This window comes from Nomia melanderi, chromosome 7, assembly GCF_051020985.1.
Source record: "Nomia melanderi isolate GNS246 chromosome 7, iyNomMela1, whole genome shotgun sequence".
Taxonomy (NCBI): domain Eukaryota; kingdom Metazoa; phylum Arthropoda; class Insecta; order Hymenoptera; family Halictidae; genus Nomia; species Nomia melanderi.
The window spans coordinates 15,573,742-15,600,017 of record NC_135005.1 but is presented as its reverse complement, the minus strand read 5'-3'; the positions used below and the strand labels follow the sequence as shown (position 1 = coordinate 15,600,017).

The 26,276-nt window shown below is 49.0% G+C and overlaps 1 protein-coding gene across 4 annotated transcripts in view; it reads right to left on the bottom strand.

Annotated features, from left to right (window-relative positions):
• LOC116425178 (uncharacterized) overlaps positions 1-26,024 on the bottom strand; it is a 439,005-nt gene extending 412,981 nt beyond the window's left edge. For 2 of the 4 annotated variants that reach the window (XM_031972538.2, XM_031972539.2), the window contains exon 1: positions 24,723-26,024. In XM_031972538.2, the coding sequence (XP_031828398.1) occupies positions 24,723-24,794 (72 nt within the window). In that variant the 5' untranslated portion in view covers positions 24,795-26,024. Of the gene's footprint in view, positions 1-1,710; positions 3,280-24,722 lie in introns of those variants that run through there. The other 2 variants (XM_076369562.1, XM_076369561.1) reach the window with 2 other exon arrangements.
• Between the last annotated feature and the right edge of the window lie 252 nt (positions 26,025-26,276).

The window sequence follows — 26,276 nt, the reverse complement described above, 5'->3', positions numbered from 1 at the left end:
TCTCCCGGCTGCGTCGTGGTAATTCGGTTATTAATTAACCAAGCCTCGCCGGGATCCCGTCCCGGACGGTTTTTCAGCGATGCTCAAGCTCGGCTCGTCGCCGACAGGGAAAGCACGCCGCTCGGATACGTGTTCTTGCGCAACCGTTCGTTAATAGGGACTTTTATGGAATAATTTCCAGCGGCGAGCTGACAATTTCTTTGCGCCCCGGTCGGTTGTATATGAATATTACCGTGTTTTCTACCGGGAAAACGTGAAACTCGCCGAGCGGACGGGAATACTTCAGTGAAAGTGATACTTCAAAGTGTCCCCGCGAGAAGAAGGGTAACGTTTCCTTCAACTTTCCAATACACGTGTTTCAGACAATTCCGGCGGATAAGCTACGAGCGCGATCTGGTTATGAGCACGATGGAACACGTGTGTCGTAATATCTGGATGAAAGCAACGTAAACACACCGGACGAAGTAGGTGGATGAAGCCGAGCCGAGGAGCGCGGTCGAAAAGCGTGTACCATCGGTCCGAGTGAATTCGAAAGCTGCCGGGGCAAAAGGCTTCCACCGGCTTCCGCGATTCGACGAGGAACGAAGCAATCGCCTCGCGATTACATCGCTCGGCTACTTTCTAGAAAACCGATTAAGTCCCGGTGCCCTAGTTCCGCCGGGAGACTCGCGACGGACGAGAATATTCAGAAAATCGAAAAGGAACGATCGGACCTGTCTTTCGTTTTCAGTTCTCGCGCAGCTCGGTTATTAATCCTGACCTAGTATGCGATCCCAAATATCCAAAGAAGCTTAATTATTTTAATCCCTTAATCGACCATAGTAGATACCCAATTGTATTTTCGAATCATCCGAAACCACTGTTACTCCCAAAATACAGAGAAACGATTGAGAAATTTACAACACTGCGATACCCTAAATGAATGAAAGCCGAACACTTCAGCACCCTCGCCACACTCAGAAATCGAAAAACAAAGCCGCGGGACTAAAACTACAATTTAAAACCCCCTTCGGCGAGAACGGTTCCGAACCTTCCCCACTGAAATATTCACGACCCTCGAAATGCTGACAAAGCATCTCCAAAAGGAGCGCCGGAGAGCTAGAAACCCTGTGCCTCCTAGAACGCTCTGGAAAAGCTCGCAGCCGTGCCAGGCGAGCTTGGCGCAGGAGCAAAAAGCCTGTGGCCGGAGATTGCATCGTTCCGATGCATCGCGCACGCGATTTATCATCCCCTTCATCCCCAACTCGAACTGACAGGGGACGGCAAGCGACGAAAACTCGGTGACAACCTTTGAAGGACTCTCCATTGACGAATGGACAGCACGCTCGTCGGGCGTCGTCAGTTCGACACTGGGACCATCGAGGGTCAACGTGATTTTTCTGAATTTTCTATAGAAACTCTAAGATCTCGTTCAAACTTCGAGTGACTTGCGATCGAGTTAGAATACTATTAAACCAATATCATTAGTAATTCCTTGGATAATCATCAATCGAGAAAGGATTCGGGAGCAGATAGATTCGAGCCATCCGGTAGTCGTAGAGGGAACTCAGCTCGTGCGTCCAGCGTTCGGCGAGATCCACCCCCGCAGCGGATTTTTCACGAGTCGATAAGTCGAGTAACGGTGACGGGGCATGCGAGGGGTCAAGGGTCCGGAATAGGAGCACACGGAAAGTGTGTTCGGCGCACACGGGACAAGGTATGTTATGGTACCTTCTTCCGGCGCAGCAGCTTCCAGTCGAAGTGACTCATCCTGTTCGGCTCGTTAGCCTCTCTTTTATCGTGAGCCCGGCTCGCCGTTCCCCTGGTCCGTCCGCGGCTCCTTTCCTCCTGTTCTTGGTTCTCCGCCGTGTCACCCGGCCGGTCGATTTATTCCCACGGTGAGCACGGTCGCGTCGCGTCTGTGCTCTCTCGTATCGAGAATGGCTGGGCTACTCTCTGGTCTCTTAGAAAACAGAGACGAGAAAATAGCAAATAGAGAGGGAGAGAGAAAGAGAGAATGGAAGTGAAAGAGAGAGAGAGAGAGAGAGAGAGAGAGATGCAGCAGCAAGCTAAGTTTCGTTGACGCGTTTCAACGAGAACGAAGAGGATGAGCCGCAGGATGAGGACAACGAAGAACACGACCGACACGAGACGCTATGGACTTTGCATTCCCGACACGGCATCCTCGCGAGCCTCCACGTTGAAATCCTCATTGTTCTCCGGTCTCGCGCCCGAGGATACGTGTCCTTGGTATGGACAGCGGCATCCGCCCACTCTCGGGATGTGCACGCGAGCCGGCGCGGCGCGGCGCGGCGCGGCGCAGCGCGGGATCCCTCGGAGCGAGCCTGCGGCCCGAGAAGTCGCTCGCGAAGATATTTCGCCAAGGCCTTCCGGGTGATTTTTACTCCTTCTTCTCCTACTTCTTCTCCTCCACCTCAGTCGTCTTCTTTTTCTAGGTTCGAGGCGGTGCCGCTTTCGTACGGGCGATAGAGGTTCGCGATCCTCCACGTTAAAAGGATAATTCTCGCGTGCTCCATTTAATAATATCCCTCGGCCTCTACCCGCTCGCTGGCCGGCCGGACGCATTGCCCGCGGTTCCTCGCGTTAACCTCCGCGCGAGCGTCGACGGAACGGGACCGCCCGACGTGGTATCCATCATGGTCGGCCGCACTTTGTCGCGCGATCAAACGTACACCGCGAATCCTGCGACACTGAACGCGCACCCACCGCCAGGGCTCGTCGTAGGGGCTGGTTCACTTCACCATGATCGAACAACACCGGCTACACGAGCAGCTTCTGGCGATCGATCGGCAGCGTCGGGTAAAAGATCAACGCGACAATACCGCGCGCACCCCTTGCGTCACGGGACGAGCACCGGCTCGCGTGACACCTTTCCATCCGTCCCGCGGAGATGACGCGCGAGAAGACACCGCGATCCTCGGGCCCCCGCGGACGGACGTAAATCTTCGCGATCCACCTACTCGACCCGGCCCCACCACTGTTTGCACTCGTGCATCCTCTATCCGCCGGAGCAACACTATTCCCGCACAAACACCACCGAGAGAGAGCTGGCTGCGGGGTCTATCGACTGACCCGGTTCCGAGCACAGGCGCTGCCGAGTTTCCTCCAGGCGTTTCGGGGAAGGACGCGCGGCGACCGGGCACGAGGATGCCGGGGACGACACGCGAGAAAAGGGGTTGCGAGAGGCCGGCATAAACCGGAGGATGCAGGGCGGCGCACTGTCAAAATATCTGTCCGTTTCCACGGAGCCCACGATCTGCCCGGCACCTCTCCGGAGCGGCGCGCCGCACGGGCATGCGTGATGAAGACCGTTCGCCCCCGTCCACCACCGCCGCGGATAATCGAACTGCTGCCATCGACTCGCCGACGGCTGCCCTACTGAATGAAACCGACGCGTGCTCTACGCCGGGTCTCAGCCGGGATTTATCATACGTCGACCTGGGGAGATGCTTCCGATCGGGATAATTGTTTCGGCGAGATAGACGACAGGGTGGCCTCGGGACGGTGAGTTTGCCTTCGGAGTTCCTCGGCTGGTCGGAGGAGGGCAGAGATAGGGGATGGTTCTTGGTTTTATGGTGATGGAAGGGATTACGGAGTTGATTGTGCTGGGACTCTTTCTCTGATTACATTCTTCCTTCTTTCGAGGTTAATCTGGTTTGCCGGTGTTCGTTAGGGTGTGCATTTTTGAAGTCTGCAAGGGAAACTGGGGGTGAACGTTGATTCGGTGTGAGTTTTATCGATCTCTCTCGTTTCGATGGTAAAAGAGGTCTACGATAAAGAGTAATTTGTAGTTTAGTGTATTTTAAACAGATGTTGAGATTTTAATCTCAGCGCAGTAGCGTGTTCCTCTGTCCGTGGTATTTGGGTCTGGCTACAATTACCCCTGGAATTAATTAACGGCCGGCTGAAACATCGCGGGGTCGCGCCTTTCGACAACGGGACATCACTGTCCTGGCAAATCCGTGCAGAATTTATCGACTGCCGTGCACGCGGCAGTTATCTCTCGCGGATCCGCGACGGCTTCTCATTTCTCGTATACTTTCATCTCACGCGAAGCGGATTCGCGTGATCGCTCGCCCGCCAAGTGAAAATCCTACACATCACGGGGCGAAACCTCATCCCATTTTCACTTCTGCGTTCCTTCGGTGTCCCACTCCGCGGGGATTACGGTTTTCGACGATGAATTCCTTTCTAACCCGCCGCTTTCGTAACGACCCTACCCACCGGCCCTTATCAACCGCCATACTTTGCGCGCGAGCAGCTCGCGAGAACGTTCTGCGTTTTAGTATTAACTTAAGCGAAGTAGATCCCAGATAACGAAATCCGTTTGCTAAATACCAGTTAGCTGGGGGCATTCAGATGGAAACGAAGAAACAATGGTAATGAACGGGAACACGGGGACGGGAGATTGAAGCCTAATGGAAGATCGTATGGAAATTAATCTCCATTGTTGAAGTGTAACCTGTTGGCAGCCGTCGAAGTGTCTCTCAGAAGCAGAATAAGGCAATCGCTATTAACATGTGGAGGTTCAATTCAATGATAAACTGACAATTTTTCCGTAAGCTTTAGATTTGAAAATGGGCTAGCTACTTATTCCATAAAATGTTAAGATCTAGAGATTTTTCTATACTGGTATTAATTGTATGTCTTTAAAACCAGTGACCCGTTTTTCCATGAAAATTACGTTATCCGATGCTACTCTAAGGTTCAACGAACATTGTACAACAGGTTTACCAAAGAAACAGCGTATCTGCACGCATATCAGCTCGGGAACTACAGTTTCATCGGATTTCAAGCGATGATTGTCGACGTCGAGCACACAGCCGCGGCTTTTCAAGCTCGCGACTCTCGTGCGACTGTGAAATCACGATCTTTAACGTCGTCGCCGAGCGGCGAGAGAAAAGAACACCGCGTTTCGTTAGACCCCTTGTTCGGACTCGGTGCTTTGATTCGTCATCCCGGCCCAGTGGTTAATTGAATGACCCTTTCATCAACGATAGAATCGCAGTGTCACCACTGGCACCCTGCCTCTCGTCACGTCGCGGGACATGACGGCTGGCTGCGACGTTCTCCGTTATACCTGTAAAATTCGATGCATCTCCCATTCGACCGATGCATCGTCATTTCTAGATAGCAACGTAAAATATTCTACTCCGCAGTTTTCAAGTGTTAAAGATAGACAAACAGTAATATCAAAAATACATCCCAACGATCAAAGTTGAGCGCAGTGTTAATTATATTTCTAATTCGAAAGGAATTCGCGTAACTATAAAATATTTTGATTTAATTCCTGCTCTGTAAAGAATGCATCGTCTCGTTGTTTGCAATAAAAATATTCGATATAATTTTAGAATTAGAATGTTTGAATTGCATAGTGTTAGAAGTCGATTCTAAATTTACTGTTAGGGGAAGGAAATGCATCGCGCGAATCAGAATTCAGAGACTCGACGCGTCCAGTACGGGCTGACTGGCGCCATCTGTCCACAGGAGCCTGCACCCGACCGACTTCTTCCGCGTTTCATCAACAATGCAGTCTCGATCGTGATAGAGCAACTGCGGGGCCGCTAACGAGAAAGTCATCGCGAATTTGCATGCTAATCGGGCCCGCGTTATCCGCTTCCTCCACCGGCGGCGAACAATATCGCGAACGATTTATCCGCGCCGGCTTCCTACACGGAAAAACGCGTCCTCGCGGATCGCTGAAGAACCCAATTACTTCCGCCAATTAGCTGAACAGTTTAGCAAAAAAGATATCCGCTTACTATATATATATATAGAACATCATGCAGCACATTTTATAATCTCTCAATTAAGCCAGTAGAATTTTTTAAAACTGAAAGCACACTAGGATTCGAATTTTAAATTTAAAGTATACTAAGAAATATGAAACCACCCCTAACACGAAATAAAATTCTACCTAACTTGTGTTATAATTTCTCTTATAAATTTTATAAATTATCTAGAATGATAAATTATCTAATTTCTGTAATCCAGTATTCGAAATTAAAACCACCCCTAGTACTAGAAGTATCACTCCACCTAACTTCCTGTGCTACAGTTTCTCTTATGAATTTTATAAATTATGTAGGACGATTCTTATCCAACTCGTCTAATTCAGTATTCGGAACATGAAGCCACCCCTAGAACTAGAAACAAAATTCTACCTAACCTCTGTTATAATTTCTCTCATAAGTTTGATAAATTATCCAAGACGATTCTAATTCCAACTTCTCTAATTATTTATACGATGAATCTCGAGTTCCCTTAACGTCTAAACTACAGTAGAAAAGATGGTTACGTGGAACAGTTAGATCGGAAGACCGTAGAAGTAATCCGAGGACACTGGCCAGCATTTGAACAGGGAATCCTAGGTGAACCGAGCTCGGGCACCAGACGACGAATACCGAAAACCGATAACGGTCACCGAAACCGCAAATTACGGAGGGGCGCGTGAACGGTCCGAGCGGCGGGATCGCCACGAGTCGATGGCGTGGCGTAAAGAATGTGCACGGTCGAGCGAGAACGCTATGATTCAATTATGGGGTATCCGGCACCGGGATCACGTGTAAATCAAGATAAATCGGCCGGTGGCGCAGACGCTGGCCCGGTTCGACGGTGTTGCGATACCGCTGCCGGATAGCAATCAAATTGTCAGACGGTCTAAGTGCGAATCCTGCTTCTCCTCCGCTCCGAGTGCACGGGACGAACTGTTTCCCCTCTTCGTCGAGGGAAGAACTCGCCTTCCGAGATCTAGTTTTGAGAATCCGCGGGGAATATAAAAGTCACGCGTCAATTACGCGTTGACGTCGAGTTAAATGGGAACGCTGGTTGCGGAGGATCAAGTTCATTCGCGGTAACTGGAGCTTAACGGGCCGGTGCCGCGTCCACCGTAGACCAGAATGCGTTTTTAGTGAATCAAATCGGTAGTAATAGCGTAGTCGTCCTCTGTTCCGCCTCATTGTTCGCCCGAGCGTACGCAGAGAACGACGGAGAACCATTGCGAGGCGTGTAAGATGGGAACAAGCATGTTATTTTTCCTGTCACACCCGGTACGTCCGCTGGTAGGACTGATGGTATCTAATATCGCTGAAGAAGACATACCCTATCTCGTCTACAATTTCATCTCCGCGAGTCCTGCAGTTTCAGAATTTCCTGCGATACGAGACGACAATCGTTCCTCGTCACGTTTCGAGGCGAGATAAGGAGTGAAATATTATTCGATAATTCCGCGCGAGCAAAGGTTACCGTGGAAACGAGACACCGCGAATTTCGTCTTATAAACCGAAAAGATCGAGACAGATGCTTCGTCTTTCTTCAGTGATAATTAGAATTCATTGTTCCGCGCGTTGGAATCGTTCGATTGATCCATTGGATGAAGCCTACTTCGCAACGCACAGAAAATCGATGATCGAAACGCGATAAACCTATCGCGATCTCCGCTTTCCCATCGACAACCGGTGCGGTTCGATTACTTAATAAATTCCCCGCGATATTCCCAGAGATGTGAAACTTCCAGCAGCCGCGTGACGTTCTAAATATCGCGGACGATCCTCGTTGAACAATGCTCTCGCTTAATGGAAGGCACCTTGAGTTTCATTGCCACGGATTATACGGTTTCCACGCATTATTAGTTTGAGAGCGCCACTCTAATTGGGAGCGGGCCTTAGCATTTCAAATTCCGCGGCGGCGTTTATTAGCGCGCGAGACGTCTGATTTTCTGATTTTCCATTCGCTCGCTAGAATCCACGGACGGCGAATCTTCCCATGTAACGACCCGTAGGCGTGCCGTTTATCCAGCTTTCGGATCTCCTCTCTCGGCGATTGGTAAACGCCGCGAACTTTTCCTAAATAAATCATGCCGTGCGCCGTAGCGCGCGGAACAAAAGGAATAATTTCAAGGAAGAGAGACCCGCTAATGAATTCTTCGATTGAACACCTCGAAACGGTCTCAGGGAAACGGAAACGTTCGACGAATCAGGAAACAGGCGAATCCTCGTTTCGCGTGAGCGATACTTCCGATTCCTTTGTCGCTGCTGACTAATGGCGCCTGCGTTTCGTCCGATTGAACGAACCTTTATACCTCTCGACCCTTTTTCATTCGACAGGCTCTCTGAGAGTCAATAAAATTACAAAATTTCATATTTAATATCAACCCTTTGCAGAATGTCGACATGTCGAAGACTAAACAAGCAACTGATTTACTCGAACAACGAGAGCACGTAGTTTTCTTCGTTCATTAATTAAGCAGTTGATACATAATTCAACTCCACCTGCTGGTTTTCTATATTTCTATATACTTTCATTCTAGTTTCCTATACACGCCGATATAAATATTGAAATAAAACAATCTCGTTCCCTTCCTGTACGAATCATCGTTAAGTTAGTTTCAAGGAACATAGAACACAGAATATTTCCAACAAAAAACTGTCGAGTTTTTCGAGTCGGTCAGGTAGTCTATATCTCATTGGAACACGTCGAACTGAACCTTCCGAGTGCAAACGGTTAAATCAGCCGGAAAGATGGCGGGCCGCCGGCGATAAGGAGGGAGAACCGGGGAGAAAGAGAGACCAGGCGCGCGTTACGCTCGCTGACGCAAATCAATTGCGAAAGAAGCTTCCTCGCCTCATTAGGGTCCTCCACGCAATCAAACGCGCGGCCACAATAGCACGTGCACCGGGAATCGTTCGACGTTGGCGAGAGGCTGGCATCGTCATCTCCTCCCAACGGTAATGCCGCTTTTCCACGAGGAAGTCGCGCTCGCCCGAGGGTGAATATTAAGGGCGAATGTAAGGGCGGAATTTTAAAAGCGTCATTTCGAGGGTGAAATTCGACTCGCGGGGACATGGAATAAATGACAACAGAATACCTTATCGTGACTGTTCGATTCCACTGCGAGCGTGTTTCGAGATTAAATTCCACGCCAGTTCGTACTTCAAACTGTCAATACAAAGAGCTGCGGCTATCAGTTTATTCATGACTGTTCTTAACGCGTCGAACGCCACGTGACTTCATAGAGCAAAATACACAAAATGAAAAATACATTCAATCGTTCGATTGAAGTGCATTATTGCACGTTCATCTAGCATGTCACCGCATTAGCGTTACTTATAATATAGGGAAGTCTTGAAATGATCATCGTTTAATTGAACGAACAACGGTAATTCGATTCGGTTTGATCACCACTGACGCCCGTGGCATTCAACCTTGTTAAATATCTCGTTTCCGTAAATCTCGACGATTCATCGACGAAACGGTCTCAATTAAGGCTTGATTTCGAGAGAAATCCCGCCGACAATTAAATCGGTGGAAAATATGCTTCGATTACGCGTTTCCCCGTGGAGTTAATACAGTTTAATTGCCGCACTTTCATCCGCGTCGGCGGTATATCATCCGTTACCCGTCGTTTCCCTGACAATAGCGGATAGATGGAAACGCGATAAAAGTCACGCTACACTTTAAGAAGCGGAAACAATCCCGAGACCTTCTCGGAGATTAATTTCACGGTAATAATCGTCCGACACCGGAGCCCGGAATCACGAGTAAAATGATTCCCCGCCGGCCTCGACGATACGATAACCGTACGATTCGTCTGGCCACGGCTGGATCCGTCCCACTAAACAGATCATTGTCTAACACGGATCATCCGGCAGCGCCGGCACGCGAGGCAGAAGATATCGCTGCGATCCGGGGAACGTTCGAATTAATACGAGATTAATTGCGTGTCCAATTAGAGAAGCGCGCGCAACGCGATCGCGGAAATAAACTTGTTGAACCGTGGAGCACACCTGCGCACGTTTACGATTCCATTGATGCGCGCGCCGGTTCGTTCGACTATTACGCGATATTGGAAAATTTTAATCGCTTTAATGGACTGGTTGCTATGTACGCGCGGCTCGTCCGGGAATCCATGTGATTCAGGATGGGAGTTTGCACCGTGGCTGCAGTAGACGCGTCAAGTCATACCATGAGTAATGTTTCGTAGGAACTTTTCATGGAAACCCACAGAATTTGCTCGGAGTGGTATGAAAGAATTAATCGAATCGTTAGATCTAAGATTTATAACTTTTTTAACGCTAAACCTATAAATTGACTTTCTGGAATTCCTCTATGGAAACTTGTGCATCTGTCGAGACTTTGATTAATTTATAATTCAGTTTGCGTATCGCTGAATCAATTTGATAACTTCTCAGAGGAACATCTGTTGTTTCTAATAATTGCAAAACGAAGAAATCAGGATCATTTTGACCCGTCTGGTAGTTTTAGCGGTAACACACCCACTTTTCACTCAGCAACGTATTGCCTTTCATTCTGTTTATCTTTTCTTTTGTTGTTTAGTGAGTCTTGAAGTCGGACTATTTGCAGTCTATCAAATGCGGTTCTTTTTTACGAAACACAGTTTCTAACCGAATCGATTGAATGAGTTCAATTGAAGATAACGGAGGAGGTTGTAATTATAGTTCTGTTTAGGCGATCGCCTAAGTGTCAATGTAAATGAAGTATTGCTTCCCAGCGATCAATCGTTGCGAGTCTTCTTTGATTCTTGGTAATTAATCGCGCGTCGAGAATGAGATGTATTCCGAGAAAGATGCGTAACATCGGTGACCTTCTTCGATTACACTCTCCACCCTGTTCTAGTGATTCGATTGTTCTGGTTAATCGTTCTGAAAGGGAGAGAATGATCATTGAAACGGCTGGAACGTGTTTCCGTTTGTAACCGTAAGTTCTCAATCGGTTACTGGTATTCTTCACCTCGCGAATTCTAATCTCGTTAATATCGATTTCCCTAATTAGCGGATTTCACTGTTCGCCGAGTATCGTGTGGAACGAGGTGTTTTCATAATCATTCGCGGGACGTAATAAATATAATTCCAACAGTCCTGGAAGTTGAATCTAGGTCCCTCAAATTGGACACGTTCCTGGATCTTTACTGTTATTGTTTCGTTAATCCTGTTACATGTCGTGTTCATTACACGCAGATGAATTAGACATCACCTACAGAAAGTTACCCAACACACTGACCTCCTTTTTTTTATTATATTTAATTATTCGTATCCTGATTGTTTATTTCGTAGTTAGAACCAAATTAGAAAGCATCCATTGTTCCCCGAACGATCGTCACTAAACTGGAACTCCCCGGAATGAAGTCACTGTTCAAAGTAAACTGACGCGCAAAGAAATCGTTTTTCAATATTAATAGAAACTTTCTAATTCCCATTAGAACACCGATAACACGAACGTAGATTCAGATTTAAATACAGAATTAAACTATACTGTGCCAAACGCGAAATCAATTCAAAATGGAACGTCCTTCAAAGCCATAATCTCTTTACCTCGAACTTTCCCCCAAAATCTTCGATATTCCCCTCCTCCCGCAGTTCGCTCGAAAAATTCCCCGAAAACGTCGCTCGGCGTTCCCGCGGAATGTTCGAAAATCCCGCAGAATCGATCGTTATCGATTAATCGGCGATCGGAAGCCGGGAACAGGTGAAAGTTCCGTTCACGATTTGAGCGCTCAATTACATCCCCGCCTTATCCGCCCCGATATTTACATAAGAAATTGATACCTGCGTCCCGTTTTTCGCGAGAGGCCTCGCGGGTCGGCCACTTTGTCCTCCTCGCGCTTTAATCGTCCCGTAATTACACGGGCCTCGTTGACGAGCCTGTTATTAACGGACATTAATTGGCCGCTCGGATAGAGGAGCGCGGCGGCCGTCCGCCGGTGAGAAGGGACGTGCGCCGGTGGCGCAGGATATCGTCGAAAAAACGGCTGTTTCCTTAACGGTGGAACAGAGGCGAAGCCCCAAAAGAAAAAGTCACCGATCGGCGCGGATCAAAACTCGTAATTAATCGAGCGGGCGTTCCGAAGAAACCGTAAAACCCGACGCGACGTTCGCGCTCGGCGAAAGAACTCTCGGGGATAATTATACCGGGACGAAGGAGCAAACTCGGCTGTTCGTTCATTTATTTCACTTACTCGTGTACGCGATAAACCCGCTCGCTCTGCGCGCGCGTAACAAAAGCAAAACCAAGAAAAACGAGTAGAAACTCGCGCGCGAACACATACGCGGCGTGGATCGTAAACGCTGTCGAATCGTTAGAGGTAAAATCCTTGCGCCGATCCGTCCGCATTTGCCCGCGACAATAGCGGAAAACGGATAATCCGGATTCCCCGGTGCCCGGATCGATCCGATCTGCATCGATCCGGATAAATGATCGCGCGCGTAAAGTCTTCCTGCCGCGATAAATCTGCTCGGTATCGAACGGTACCAACGCGCGCGCGGTTTAACGTTCATCGTGGGGACAGTAGGAAAAAGAAACTTTCGACAAATAATTATCGGGACGAAGGGAACAAACCTGCTCGTTCGTTTCGCTTGTTCTCGCGTGCAACGAACCCGTTCTTTCCGAACGGCTCGTAAACGCTCGTGAATCGTTAGAAGCGAGTCGTCGTCGTCGTCGTCGGGGCGTGTGTCCGCGTTTATCCGCGACAATGGCGGATAATCCGGATCCACCGGGAAACGGATCTGTCCAGTCCGGTATCGGCCGGGGTAAATAATTACGTAGGTAAAGTCTTCCTGCCGCGATAAATCTGCGTTCATTGTGTCGTTGTCGCGTATCGGCCGATTCCTCCGGGACGGCCCGCGGGAGACCGGCCGCGTTTCCATGTTCGCGGAAACCCGGCAGCCGATATGCCTAAACAAAAGCCGCTGGCCCCCGCTTATTAAAGAAACGAACGATCACCGGCGATAATTCGCAACAATAGGCGAGATACCGCCATTGTACATTGTTCCGCCGATATCCTATCACGTTTATCATCCGATTGATTTAGTGGCGGCCGGGCCGGCGAGGTGCCGGCGACGAAAAGAATTAACGAGCGTCTAACGACGAAAAGTTCCGCGCCGCCGGAACCGCGCGCACGCGAAGACAATCCGTTTCTGCGGGGCACCGTTTCGTTTCTTCCACTAACGAGCCACGATTTATCGCCTGACCTTACCGACGTGGGCCCAGATAAATATCCGCGGCCCGGGTTGCCCCGTTAATTTGCTCCAATTCGCGAAAAATTACCGTCCACGACACTTTCTATTGATATGCCGGCACGCACCGGGTGACGGGATTCGGTTGAACCATCGAATACACGTGACTGCGGATTACTGGTATGAGGAATTGATTATAACCGCCGATAACTGACTATAGTCTTCCTGCATGATACTTATATTCACCAATGACAACCTTGCGCTCGAACACAAGTTGCCATCTAATTCCTATGACATGTTTCATTCACTCCCAGCGACAAGAAGACGCTAATTGCTAGTTTCCTCTACATTCTTCACGAGATAAACTTCATTTCCAATTAGAACATTCCAATGAGTCAGATAAGAAAACTTTATAGACCCATTACCAGAATACTTCCTGCAATAAGAACAATCCAGCGAACATCCTTTCTTAAAAGATTAACAAATCCCAGACCATCGGATCGTTCAATTTTCCCGAATCACCGTTTCCTCGAATCACCGTGAATTAGCATCCTCCGTCCTACGTACCGTCGAAGGGAACGTTCCCGATTAAAGGTTAACCAGCCCCCGTTGAACGTGTTTACGTGTTTAGCACCGAAAACGTAGTCGCGTGGTGCCGGTCTCACGTAGGGAGAACAAAGATCGTAATCGGACGCGCAAGAGATGCGCCGCGCTGCGCCGGCGAGGCCACGGATGGTTTACCGCGGCACGTCGCCGGGATCTATGTACACAGGAGCCAACTAAGGAACGAAGTGTTTCAATTTATCGCCGCATGCCAGCGGACTCCTCTGTACAGTTACTCGTGTGAACGCGGACTCTAATAACATTATAAATAAAGATACGAATCTCAGCGCGCGCTTCTTCACCCCGAACCGTTTCTACGCTCGAACGATACGGTGTCCGTTTACCATAGACATCGCCGGGGTTCCCCCGTTCCCCGTCCGCCCCCCCTTCGTCGTCCGGCCGAACGATCAACTGACAATTAAGCGCCTCTCTGAAATGCTTATGAAGTATTCTTCATTATCATCGGGGGCCCCGCTAGCTTCCTACAGCCCCGGGGACCGCTAATGATCATTCTTTTCAATATCTGCCAGCGGGATCTCGCGGGGAGATTGAATTATCGGGTGGACACGGAAACGCTATCTGTTCGTTTCGTTCCTGATTTTTCGTGGAAACGCGCCGCTAACGGTATATTATCCTCTCGCAGTTTCGAGCCGGGTTATGAGTTAATGCGGACGGGACGACGGTCGCGCGATCGTATCTGATCAAGGCGCTCGAGACATTTTCAGCCGGAGGATTCGGGATTTGTCGGGTCTTCGATGTTCCTAGGTGTCTTGGATTTTTGGACGGATTTTAGGTCTTTAACCTTTCGGCTATTAGGGATTACTCGCGAAGCTATACCTCTGTAAGGTTTGACGCGGTCTGCGTATTGCAGGATTACTGTTTGAGACTGATAGAATTTTCTATTGTGCGATTAAGTTGGTTAATGTGCACGACTATAAGGATGAGTTATTATAACGCGTCAGATTAGACTGTCGAAGTACTCTACTGTCTTTAGATGTGTATAGCTTCTTGAGGTCTTCAAACTCCTAGTGCATAGATCAACGAGATCCTATCTACGGATCTACCAACTCTAGAAATCTTCCTCGAAGCACCGTGCTCCCCTAAATTCTCCATAAATCGCGGACTAAATTCATTGTAAACATCCATTCACCGCGGAACCATCCGCAACCAGTTTCTCCGCCGCGATACCATTCGAGTCGTGTTGCTCCGCCGGCTGTATCACTTCTATCGAGTCGAAGCGTAACGTGCGTCACATCTATCTACGCCCAGGACACTCCATATCTTCTGCATCTAGTCCAGTATTCAGTGTAACTCAATGCATCATAACTTCGGCTAACAACTTCCTGAGCAATAGCGATAAATAATACGCGCCGCGAACGCTTCCTCATTGCTCCGTGTCGCTCGCAATTTTCCGCGCGCCGAGCGTCGATTGTTCCGTCGACGCGCGGCCCGATTTTTTCTCCGATCCTCCGAAAATCCGTTTTACACGCCGGCAGGCGGTCCATAAACTTCGACGCGAGTCGCGATTTACGACGCTGGAGATCGCCGGACGGGGGGATCGCGGGGCGGGGAGGATTCCGGAGCGAATTTCACGGGTACATCCGGTTATCGCGATTCCGTGAAAACGCGCGACGCTCGCCGGAACGGTCCCACGCTCTCCTCCGGCGACGAAATCCATTGTGGGGAAATTAATATTAATCAGCACGCGTGCTGGATGCCGGGGCAGGGTTTGTATGCAGATACGCCGTGCAGAAAGTCCTTGTAATTGCGCGAACGCTTTGTGGAGCAGCGCGGTTCCGAGTGTGACTGCACACTAATCAACTCGCGGGAAAATAATACTCGGTTATTACGAACGTTCGAACACTCCCTCCGCATCGGTTCAATAAGCGGTTCGCCTGCGCGAAAGAAACGGGCCGAATTGAATGGGATACGTTGCCATCGCCGAGGCGAATAACGAGAACGAAATTGGGAACTGGAGAAACTTGGCGTCTGGAGGAAATGCTGTTCCAGATATTATTGATATTAATTATTCGTGCTACTCGGTGAATTGAATAAGACGTTGGTATTATGGGAATGCATAATAGAAGTGAAATGAGAAATATATAAATGTGAAGCATGGTGATTTAACAGTTTCACTAATTAAGCACTCATCGAAACTCCTATGCAGTCGAAACTCTTAATGAAACAAACTTATATCTTATGCAACGAAATTCGGTTGGTTCGATATGTTATCAAGAAGATGAATATTTAATATTGATTATCGAGACTGATTTTGGTATTATGATTTCTTGAAGAGTTTAAATGGAATCTTGAATTGTTTACCTTTTCTACGAAAGAAAAAGCCGACTGAAATGTATACGTTCGGTAAGCGTTATATTATCGTCGTTTCTCATTCTCGAGCAACTACAACGCTGCGGTTCTTGAATGATCAGCAGTCTACCGTGAAATCCGACGTAGTTGTATCTGTTTCCGCGGTTTCGTCAACGATTTCATTAACGGCACACAGCGGAACACCGTAATCGTACCCGAACGAGCCGTTCTGTGTAACATCGGTTTCATACGTCCCGCGTAGCGCGCAAATTTTATAGTTCCCCGGTTTAAAGTTCATTTACATAGAATGTATCGTGAGATGTATCGGGTATTTAACAAATTAACCACCTCGGTAATACAAATACTTCGGTATCCCTTCTTAATCGCACATTGTTGAACTCCCTGTAAACGCATCATTATCGCCATGTTATTGAGTTAATTAGCGGATCTTTGCTTCAGCCTCATTAACGGGGAGAAAGAAAAAGAAACAAGGAAGTAACGATTAGCTAATGAGAAGCATAACTCAAAAGAAGTAGCGGGCAACAAAAGTATCGAAGAAACACGACTACCGCTCTCTATAGGCACGCGAGTAGCCGCAAACAATGTAATTGCAAAGAAGCAACGTTCCACGACGTGAAAAATGCATATTAAGGAAAACTCAACGAAAGTGATTCGTTCGAAATTGTCATGGATACCTGTGTAAATCTGAATCGAACTTATCGTCAGCATACATGCATCCCGAACCCTTCGCATTCCTTCGATATAATCGTCGAACGCCGTCGCGACTTAACAGCCGCAAGAACAAAGACCGAGAGACGCCGGCAACGTCGTTCCGGCAACAATACAAATCACCGATGAGGCATTACGACGCAACAAACAAAGGCACGTGGCCGAAAATCGTCGTGTAACGTGGGCATGGCGCAACCAGGGTTGCGCAAGGAAAGAACAGCGTTGTCTAGACGGTAGATAGCCCGATAGCGGATCACGATCGCTTCCGAGGGAGCCCCGGTATTTTATCGGGAAATCTTCTGTTTACCGCGCTGATTTATTCTTCACCCTTTATGACCGAATTCATGGGCCGACGCGCCGCGCGAAGGAGAAAAGGAATGGAAAGGAAAGGCGACTGCTCGTAACTTTCGGTTTGCTGAATAATATAAGGGGTCTTCGGTGTCCGGGATCCCAGGGAACCTGTTCGCTGGCCCGACGCTTTCAATATCGTAATTGTATCGTTCAACATTTCGAGGGACCTGATGTCCACGTGATAAATTCTCGCTGAGATCCCGAACGCGTGATAAACTCCGGTTCCCCGACGAAAAACCCTATAAGACGCTAGGTCTAAATGTGCACACGTGATTGAGACGAAATCTCGCGGCAGCGTCTATTTCGAAAGAATAAAGACGCAAAGTTCTTTCGTCTCAAGAAAATATATGAGAGAGATAATCGTTAAATTCGATCGTGAACGGCTAGCGAGCGATTGGTCTAAGACCGTAGTAGGTTTTTCATTGTTGCCATCCCACGGACAGATTCACGGGACCAATCACCGGTGGCCAAACGAGGACGGATACGAAAAGAAGAGACACCGATTTCGAAACGGTCGAAAACAAACCGACGTCAGTCACGGGAGTCCCAACAAAGAAGGAGATCAAAGGAAGCATATCTCCTACGCGTTAAGCTCATTATACAGTCCGGCGTAATATAATTCATCGCGACAAGAACTCGGTGCGTGCACGTGAGTACTTACCTACACGGGGCCGCGGCTGAATGCTCTTTCATTGTACTAATTTAAATTTTTCTGCCTAACGCGGCCAGGGCGAAAAGCAGCCCGGGAACCTTTTGTGCGTCGGCCGCTAAGCAACAATCATCAATTATCCTCCGACATCGCCGGCGGAGCACGCTCGAGCGTCTCTCCTTCGGGAGACTGCTCTTTCCGCTGTCACGAGCGTTCACCTCGCTGGGGCGACAGAGAAACAACGGTAGAACCAGCCCAAGAGAGAGAGAGAGAGAGAGAGAGGCACCGAGAGACAACGGTGAGGAACATTCGAGATATGGATTGAAGACAATGCCCATTCCTCCCGTGAAATTGTCTTAATTGCGATTAAAGTTTTTGCCCGGCACGCCGGAAGTCCCTGTACGCGGTTTCTCCGCGACCGCCGGCTCCCTGTCGCCGTCGAAACAAAGGCAGCGCCGGATAAGTGAACGAACGACAGCCTAGATCGCAATCGGTGGAACCGTTTTCAGCGCTCCACGCCAAAATTCCTCGACGCGGGCTCGCCCCGATGAAACCGGCGAATTTAATCATTGGAACTTGGCGCGCACGCCTCCGCCATTACGCCGTAATGGCCGTCTGCTAATCGGAGTAATGGAGTGTCCTTAGGACCGAACGAAACGCGGCTGGCACATTCGATTGGACTCGCTATTCGCGACTTTTTGTTGGAGTTACTTCGACGAGGGAGAGTTGTATAAATGAACGATAAATTTTTGGTTACGTTAATTCACGCAGGGATGTAATAATGATAGTGATAGATTGAGTTCTCTTTCCAGGATTACCATCGTTAAGGGATTAAGGCACTTCGCTTCTCGCGACTGTCGTCGCTGAAAGATTAGAAAACTTAGAGGTTGCGAACTTCACGCGACTATAGTCGTCGAGATTACTAAACTTAGAAGCTTTCAACTGATCGGGAAGCTTACAGGTTGTTAACTTCTCACGTTTGCCAGAAGCTGGCGATCGCTACGAAGAAAGTAACACGGGCGCTAAGTAGATCAACGGACGAGAGGATGAAGACCGGCACGCAACGCTCAAGGAAAATTCGACAAGCCGCCCGGGTACTCTCACTTTCTCTTTTCGTGAATACTCCTCAAGGTACCGGGGGCACGACACAATGACGATACTTAACGGAAGCAACGAGCCGTGGAGTCGGCGTGATCGCCGGAACAGGGGGGCCGGAGTGGGGGAAGGGCACGCGTTTCGTTTTTTCGATGGAATTTGCATAGTATACCTTTCTCTGGGCCGCACGAACGCTGGAAGTCGGCCGGCTAGCAGCGCGAGCTCGATTAATTAGCGGCGAAAGTAAGTGAAATTGCACGCGGCGCGGCGCATTGTGGACGGAGCATCCTTGCACGGATCGAAGCGTCCTGCCGCCGTCAGTTGTCTAACAGTTCCCGTCTGTCTTTCCCTCTTCCTTCCTCCGTTACCTCCTCGGCTGATCATAATCGTTCATGTAGGCCACCGGGTAAAGAAACGAGGTTTGGAGCGGTTTAACACGCTCACTGTCGGATTAGCGCTCGTCAAATCACTCGTACAGTTTGAACGATTCTCTTAACGAAACGGAAAGTGAAAACGTTGATCGCAGTTACTGCCATATTGAATTTCTCGTATATCTCGCATGTTTCGTAGAACCGACAAAATTCTCGTTCGATGCGTTGTCGAGGGAATTAACGTTCATCTTATCTCGTTCGCCGGGTTCTTTTTGGCGGATATCAAACTTCATTGCGAGCAGACAGCGTTTTTCTTCATTCCTCGTTCTCTCCGCGCGTGAGACGCGATGACTGGTTTAGTGGCAGTCACTAAAAGGTACCCGCGCGACCATAAATCAAGATATCGTCGAGCGAAGCACAGGATGAGGGAATCTTCGGGGTATCGTGGGTTAACGAAGGTGGTGGATTTCAGTTTCTGAGGCTCTATCGCTGTGTCAACAGTCGTAGCCTCATTGTGGGAACATTCACGTGGGTCTACGTGATTATCGCGTAATGTTAACTTTACGGGGAAAATAAAGGGGAACGGAAAAATGTACAAGAAGGCTGTTGAAACTTTAAGCACGAAATCGTTGAGTATATTCCGGTACTTTGTAAGAAACGATGCTCCGTTCTCTACGTACGTTTTTAACTTCAGTCACTTGAAAGTCTCGACGCAGCGGAAATCAGTTTTATATAATATTTCCTTGCTTTCGAGGCTTCGCGAATTCTCCTAGTGAAATTCGAGGTGTAAAATACACGATACGTTCTCTTTTATCAGCGGCCCGAGCACGGCGGGCCGACGAGGGGTTTTCGTAACAGTCTTAAACGAATTAAGAGGACAAACGACTCGCAATGAGTATGCAAATGCGGGATGGACAGAATGCGAGGCCCGTTCGTTCAACTGCGAGACTCATCTCACATGGCTGATCCGATCTGCAACGGCCGTGAACGTTCACAATAGCGATTAAAGAGCCATCGATCAATCTGTCCGCCTACATTCGTTCAAAGGAAACATTCTTCTCGGTGTTTCCACATACAATTCACAAGTGCGCCGATAATGGAACAAATTATTTCAGATAAACCGAAGAGGCTACCGCGGTGGGCGTAGCCGATACCGCCGGGGCCAATTAAATTAGCGCCGAGACGAAACAATTAAATAGACACGCAGCGGATCTTTCTCTCCCCCGGCCGCTGGCAGCGATAACGCTGAAAACATTGCGATACGGGCCCGAGAAAGAATGCGCTAATCGTCGGAAGCTCGATAAATCCGCGGTTCAATTGCAGCGACGCTTATCGCTGTTTCTGGTGAGTGTGCGCGGCTGCCATTGTGTTCGACTTGATCGAAGATCCGAGTGAAACAAAATTGCACGTGTATCATTGCTGTTGCGTACTTTACGGCGACTGATTAAAGCAACAGAGTGAGTAGAACGTTCGAATATGGCAAGGTTCGGATAACTGCAGCGAAAGAGGGTCACTCGTCTTCACTAATCCGGGATGAGCTCGATTCTTTCAGAAACTTCACAGTTTCCCTCTACTGTCTCTACAGAAATAATGTAAATCGACCACAATGAATGTTTTAATCAAGAATAGCTTCAAATCCCATTACAATCGACATCTTCCCACATTCGATTCGCTATTCTCGCAACGCGAAGCATCGAAGCATTACCCTCAGACCCCTACAAACCTAAAATCACTGACCGCCGATGTTAAGGCGGCCAGTACACTTCTCGCAGCTTGCAAATCCAGGCGATTCAACCGACGGGGCACATCGCGGCCGCAATTGGCAGCGTCTACAATGGCGCGATATCGTAGTGGTCCGAGTCGCCAATTGTTAACGACGATAAGAAAAGGCAGCGCTCACCTTCCACGCGGTTCTGTTCGCGCGCCGCTCCACCGGGGAAGAGAGAGAAACGAAATAGATCAGCGCACGCCCACGCGTCCGATGGACGTTGTCTCCGGGGAGTTCCAAGGCCGGGCTCGTAGCCACGATAAAACCGGGAAACGTTTTCGCCGAGGGAGAGAGACCCTTCATGGCGGGGGAGGATGACAGAGGGTGGCCCACAGTCGTATTTATCACGCGAACATCCCGAAGAGCGCGCGATGCAACGCGAGGGGCTACGTGCGAGCTCGGAGCGAAAGAGAGAGAGAGAGAAAGTGCTTCAACGGTGGAACGAGACGCGATGTAGTGCAGGTAGATTTATGGAAGGTGGGAGGAAAGAGGGAGAAAGAGGCGGAGAGGAGGACGGAGAGAACGGGGTTTGAAAGAGAGAAGGAGAGAAAGTGAAACGGCGGTTCGAGAGGGACGAAGACGGAGGTGAAGAGGGACGGAAAGTGAAACAGAGGTTCGAAAGAGACGGAACAGAAGAGAATGAGAGTGGTGTGGGTGAGGAGGAGCAAGAAGAGAGAGGAGAGACTGTGTTTGTGTCGCAGGTCAGCCGTGGTTCACGGTCACGGGGACCAACCGCTGGACTAACCTAACGTAACCTGACTCGGAGACCGCAAACTGAATTGCAACCCCTCCCCCTCGCCCTGCGCACCCCCTGGCCGACGTGTTTCTGACCGCCTACCGTTCCTTTCTTCCCGACTGCGCGCTCCGCTAGGTCTCTCCCTCTAGATCGTCTACCCTGCCTTTTTGACCTCCCACCCTCTCCTCGCCGGCCCTTCCCACCGGGACGATACACTTAATTTATTAAGAGGATATTCCACTTCGAAACGAGAAACCGGGCCTTTTTGCTTCACGGCCCTGTTCGGGGCGATTTCTTTTTTTCCTGGACCGTCGTTGGGTCAGCCGTGCGCCGTTTAGGCAAATTTAGGGTACGCGCCGTTGAGGATCGTGAAAAATGTAACCGGGTTGTCGAGTACGGTTGATTTTCAGAGGTTCGTGGGAATGTTTCTTTTATTCTCAGTTGAACGCTCAGCGATCGCTTTGTTCGGTTCTAGAGGCAGGGGTATAGAGTCCAAAGTAGAATAGTCCGTTAGGGTACGGGCTGAGATTATAGGAATCGTTTTTAGCGTTTGGTCTCAATTAAAGGCGGTGACGATTGTTTAACCGATCGGATTCGTGGGTATTCAGCTGTGAACTATTGTGTCGGACGCAAACAATCCGCGATTGCGCAGAGTTTCATAACGGGCAATTGGCAATTCGAAGTTGGCACCGAAGACCGAGTCAGCTGTAGTCTCTTTCGCAAGGACAACGGAAGATAACCCGACAATTGGCCAGCGGTCATCAGTCACTCGAGCCTTTTTAAGTGAGAAAAATGAATAAGAGACAGGATCTGAAGGTTTGACAAATCGCCATAGGCTTCCAAGAAATTTAGTACGAAAGGAATCTCGGAAATCTCGTTGAAACGTTATTAATCGTTTCTAAGACGTTCGAGAAACCTGTTCCTGTACAGTTTCTCTGGAACTCCAAACCAATTTCTCCGTTTGAAACCCAAATGCATCAGCCTGGAACTCGTAATGTTAATCAACCGAACTGGTACTTCGAGTTTCGGAGAGGAAACTTGGAAAACTAGTCGAAGAATCGAATGTAGACAGTAGAAATTAGAATACGGTGACAATTAGAGATATGAGATATCGATCAACGGGTTAACAGGTACCCTAATTACTCGAGAACGGAAGAGTCATTCGGCTAACCGCGAAGCGGATCGTCCGGCTTACCGATCAAAGTAATCCGACCCGACACGTCGTAAATTGCATTGCACCCTGCCCCACGGTTATGTTTCCCTTCCGGCCTGCTGTACGAAATTTATTAGCAGGGTGTGCCTTTGGGTACACACACAGAGAGAGAGACAGAGAAAAGGCCGGTCATCGAGGAACCTCTTTTCCTTGATTGATTAAACACGCCTCGCGGAGGCCCGTCGGCGCCGCGTTCGCCGGCAACGGTCAGCCCGTTCACCGGGAAAATTCAATAACAGGATCCATCGACAAATGAAAACCGAGTCGGCGATTAATCGGTCGTCGTTAATTTGCCCTTGCGAAACTCGGGAGCAGCAGAAAGAAGCGTTGCTCCGTCGAGCGACGAGCGTTTAACGGCGCAGAAGACTCGCGAGGGTAATAAATCTTCCCTCTTTCCACGATGAAGAACGCGCGAAACGAAACGAGTACGTGTAATGATTCGATTAAAGGAACTTTGCGCGATAAACGTACCAATTCGGACAGCTAACGACAGATTAGAGGGTTTAATAGATAAATTGCAGGAAAGGAACGGACCCGTTTAATCGAACGCGGCGTCCAAGAGGAAAGCGAGAGAACCGAACAGTCGAATGTGTTGATGACGAGGATATCGTTGGAGCGTGAACGGGAAATCAAGCCGTGTAATTTCAAACGACAGTCGACGTGTTAATAACGATTTCGTTCCCTCGGCAAAAGGAGGAACGTTTCTCCTAGCGATAATTGCGAGCCTGCTTACTAACTTCGCGCGGCTCGACGATGGAACTGTTCGGGAAAGAATCCCGGGTGAAGAAATTCAATGGACCGTGCACGCATCCGATCGATCATGATAAATCGATACGACGTCTGGCATGAAACCGTGAAATAAAAGAACTCGCGCGCGAGCCGAACGGCAATTATCCAATTACCGTGCTCGCATTAGCCCCGGTTGCACTCTAATAATTGCAATCGTCGTTGGTACGTATATACATTGAAACGTGACGGCGTTACTGTGATGACCGAGTAATTTTTCGAAATTTCAACCATCGAGGAGGATGTTCCCTCTTTAACCGTTCCAATGATTCTTGTGGAAACTGTTGAAATATTTGGAAACATGGGAAATTGATTTTACTGCTCGAGAAATGGGAATATAATTAATATTGTTCGAATCCCTTCGTCAGTTTCAATATGGCGGCTCTTTGCGTGATCTATATATAAAATCTATAATTCCTCCAAGGACAAATAAAAATATCTCGTCAATTCTCGTAAAATTCAAAATAACAGCTATTTACGTAATCCGTATGTAAAATTTAAATAATTCACATATCATTTCCCTTTGAATCTATAGAAACACTTGCAATAATTCCTCCAAGGACAAAACATCTCCCGCCATCTTCCGTAAAATAAAAAATGGCTCTTTACATAATCCACATATTAAATTTATAACAATTCACATATTATCTCCTTGAAACCTGCAGAAACTCGCAACAATTCCTTGCAAACAAAAATGTCTCCCGCCATCTTTCGTAAAATTCGAAATGTCACGCATGCGCGCGACGGTTTCCGATCGTGTAATCACAGAGATGATCTCCGGGCCGACTTCGAATGACACAGGCAACAGAAATGGCGGGAAGCGTCGACACCGGTAATTCGCGCGATCCGCGTTCCGAGCGGTTTTCCGGTCGGCGCGTTACATAATGTATTCAATGGCCGGCGCGATTGCAACGGCTATTTGACACGGTGCCGCGGCTAAGCTTGCCCGTAAAATCCTAACCTTGAAGAGCACGACGCGAGCCGTGGGTTTTATCTGTGCGCGTGCTCATCGACGGGGAAACTGGGCCCGTGTGTTGCCCGACTACAGACCGACGAGGGTGGCCGCATTTGCATTTACCGATAACAATGCACAGGCAAATGGTGGCTAGGAAAAATCGTGGAGCCCTGCTCGCCACTCACCGGCAGATTCCTGATGCCCAGCCGCACCTTCGAGTACCTCTTCATGAAGACACGCCAGAGCACGTAAGCCATGACGATTATCCGAGTTTTCTTTTCACCGCAATCCTTCCCGGAACTCTCCGGCTCCTCCTCTCTCCTCGACACCTCCACTGATATCACTGTCGACGTTCGAAAAATCCACGGTCCGCTGTCCCTGCCGCCGCGACCGTTCGATTATCGAAATCACGCCTCATCTCGATCTCGACGCGCGGAATGGGGAGCGCGCGGACCGCGCAGTCTTCGCGGCGGCGACCGGGCGACGCTAATAGGTTAGGTTTCGCTAATTCGAATTCTCCCGCGTCCATTCGAAGGTGTCGCGCACTGGGGAACTGTTGTTATTATTAACCGAGGGAGAGAAATGTTGTTCCGCGAAGCACGTGTGTCGTATGAGTCACAGGCCGGAACCAGGGCAACGCGGTTCGCATACAAATCGAACCGATGTTCGCTTCGATAGTCAGGGGTTAGATCGGATCGTTCGCTTCGTTGGGGATTCGTACCTTTCTACTCAAACGATTTTTCTATTTTCCAGTGTAACTCGTGTTTCTGGGTTTCTTGAAATATTCCTCGACAACGTGATTAATTAATAGAGACAAAGTAAATTACATTTAGCGGAACGAGCCCGAGGCACTTGCGTCAGCGATGACAGGAACGGACTACACGGTGCAACACAGAATGATCGAGCGTAAAGTCGATGATTCTCGAATAGGCGTGATTCGATCTCCTGCATAATTCATTATGATGTCCTGCCGGTAATTGTGTCCCGCTCATGCTACCGATACTACCGACGCGCACGTATGTATAGCAGATGCACATCGATTATATTCATACGGATCGGAATCACCGGTCTCTGTACACGGCACTCAAACTGGAAATCGCACGGACGGAACGATGCGCTCGGTATCACGTGTCGACGAGCGAACTCAACCCGGGGATCGAGCACGAATTCGCCACGGAACGGCCGACTGTTTTCTGCACTCGAAATTCTGCTGGAAGTGACGTCACGGACGAATTCGTCAAAGCGAAACCGAAGGGAACGACTGTCATGATTCGACCGAGGAACGAACGAGGTACGCTTTGAACACCAGTCGATTACACTGAAATATACACTGCGGTCGGTTCAGGTAATCACGTTGATCGTCGCGAATGATGCAACAGTGTCAAAGTTCCAACGATGAGACGAGATGCACGAGGATTCGAAACGAACGGCGCGCGTCGTAACACCCGTGCGCCTGACGGCACTCGCTGCCGAGATATAACTGACACGACACACGCAACTGCCTACTCTCGCGCTCGAACCGTGGAACGACGGAACGGAACGTCCGGAACGCCGGAACTGCGGAACGATATATACCTGGATCGCGTTTCAGCGCGACTTTAGGCGTGCCCGAGCCACCCGACGCGTTAAATGGGAATAAAGGGTGCGCTCCGGGGTCTACGTCCCTTAAATCTTCGGTTCGCTGAACCTTCGACTACTTTCACGTCTTTTTCTACCCTTCGGCTCGGATTCACTGGCGG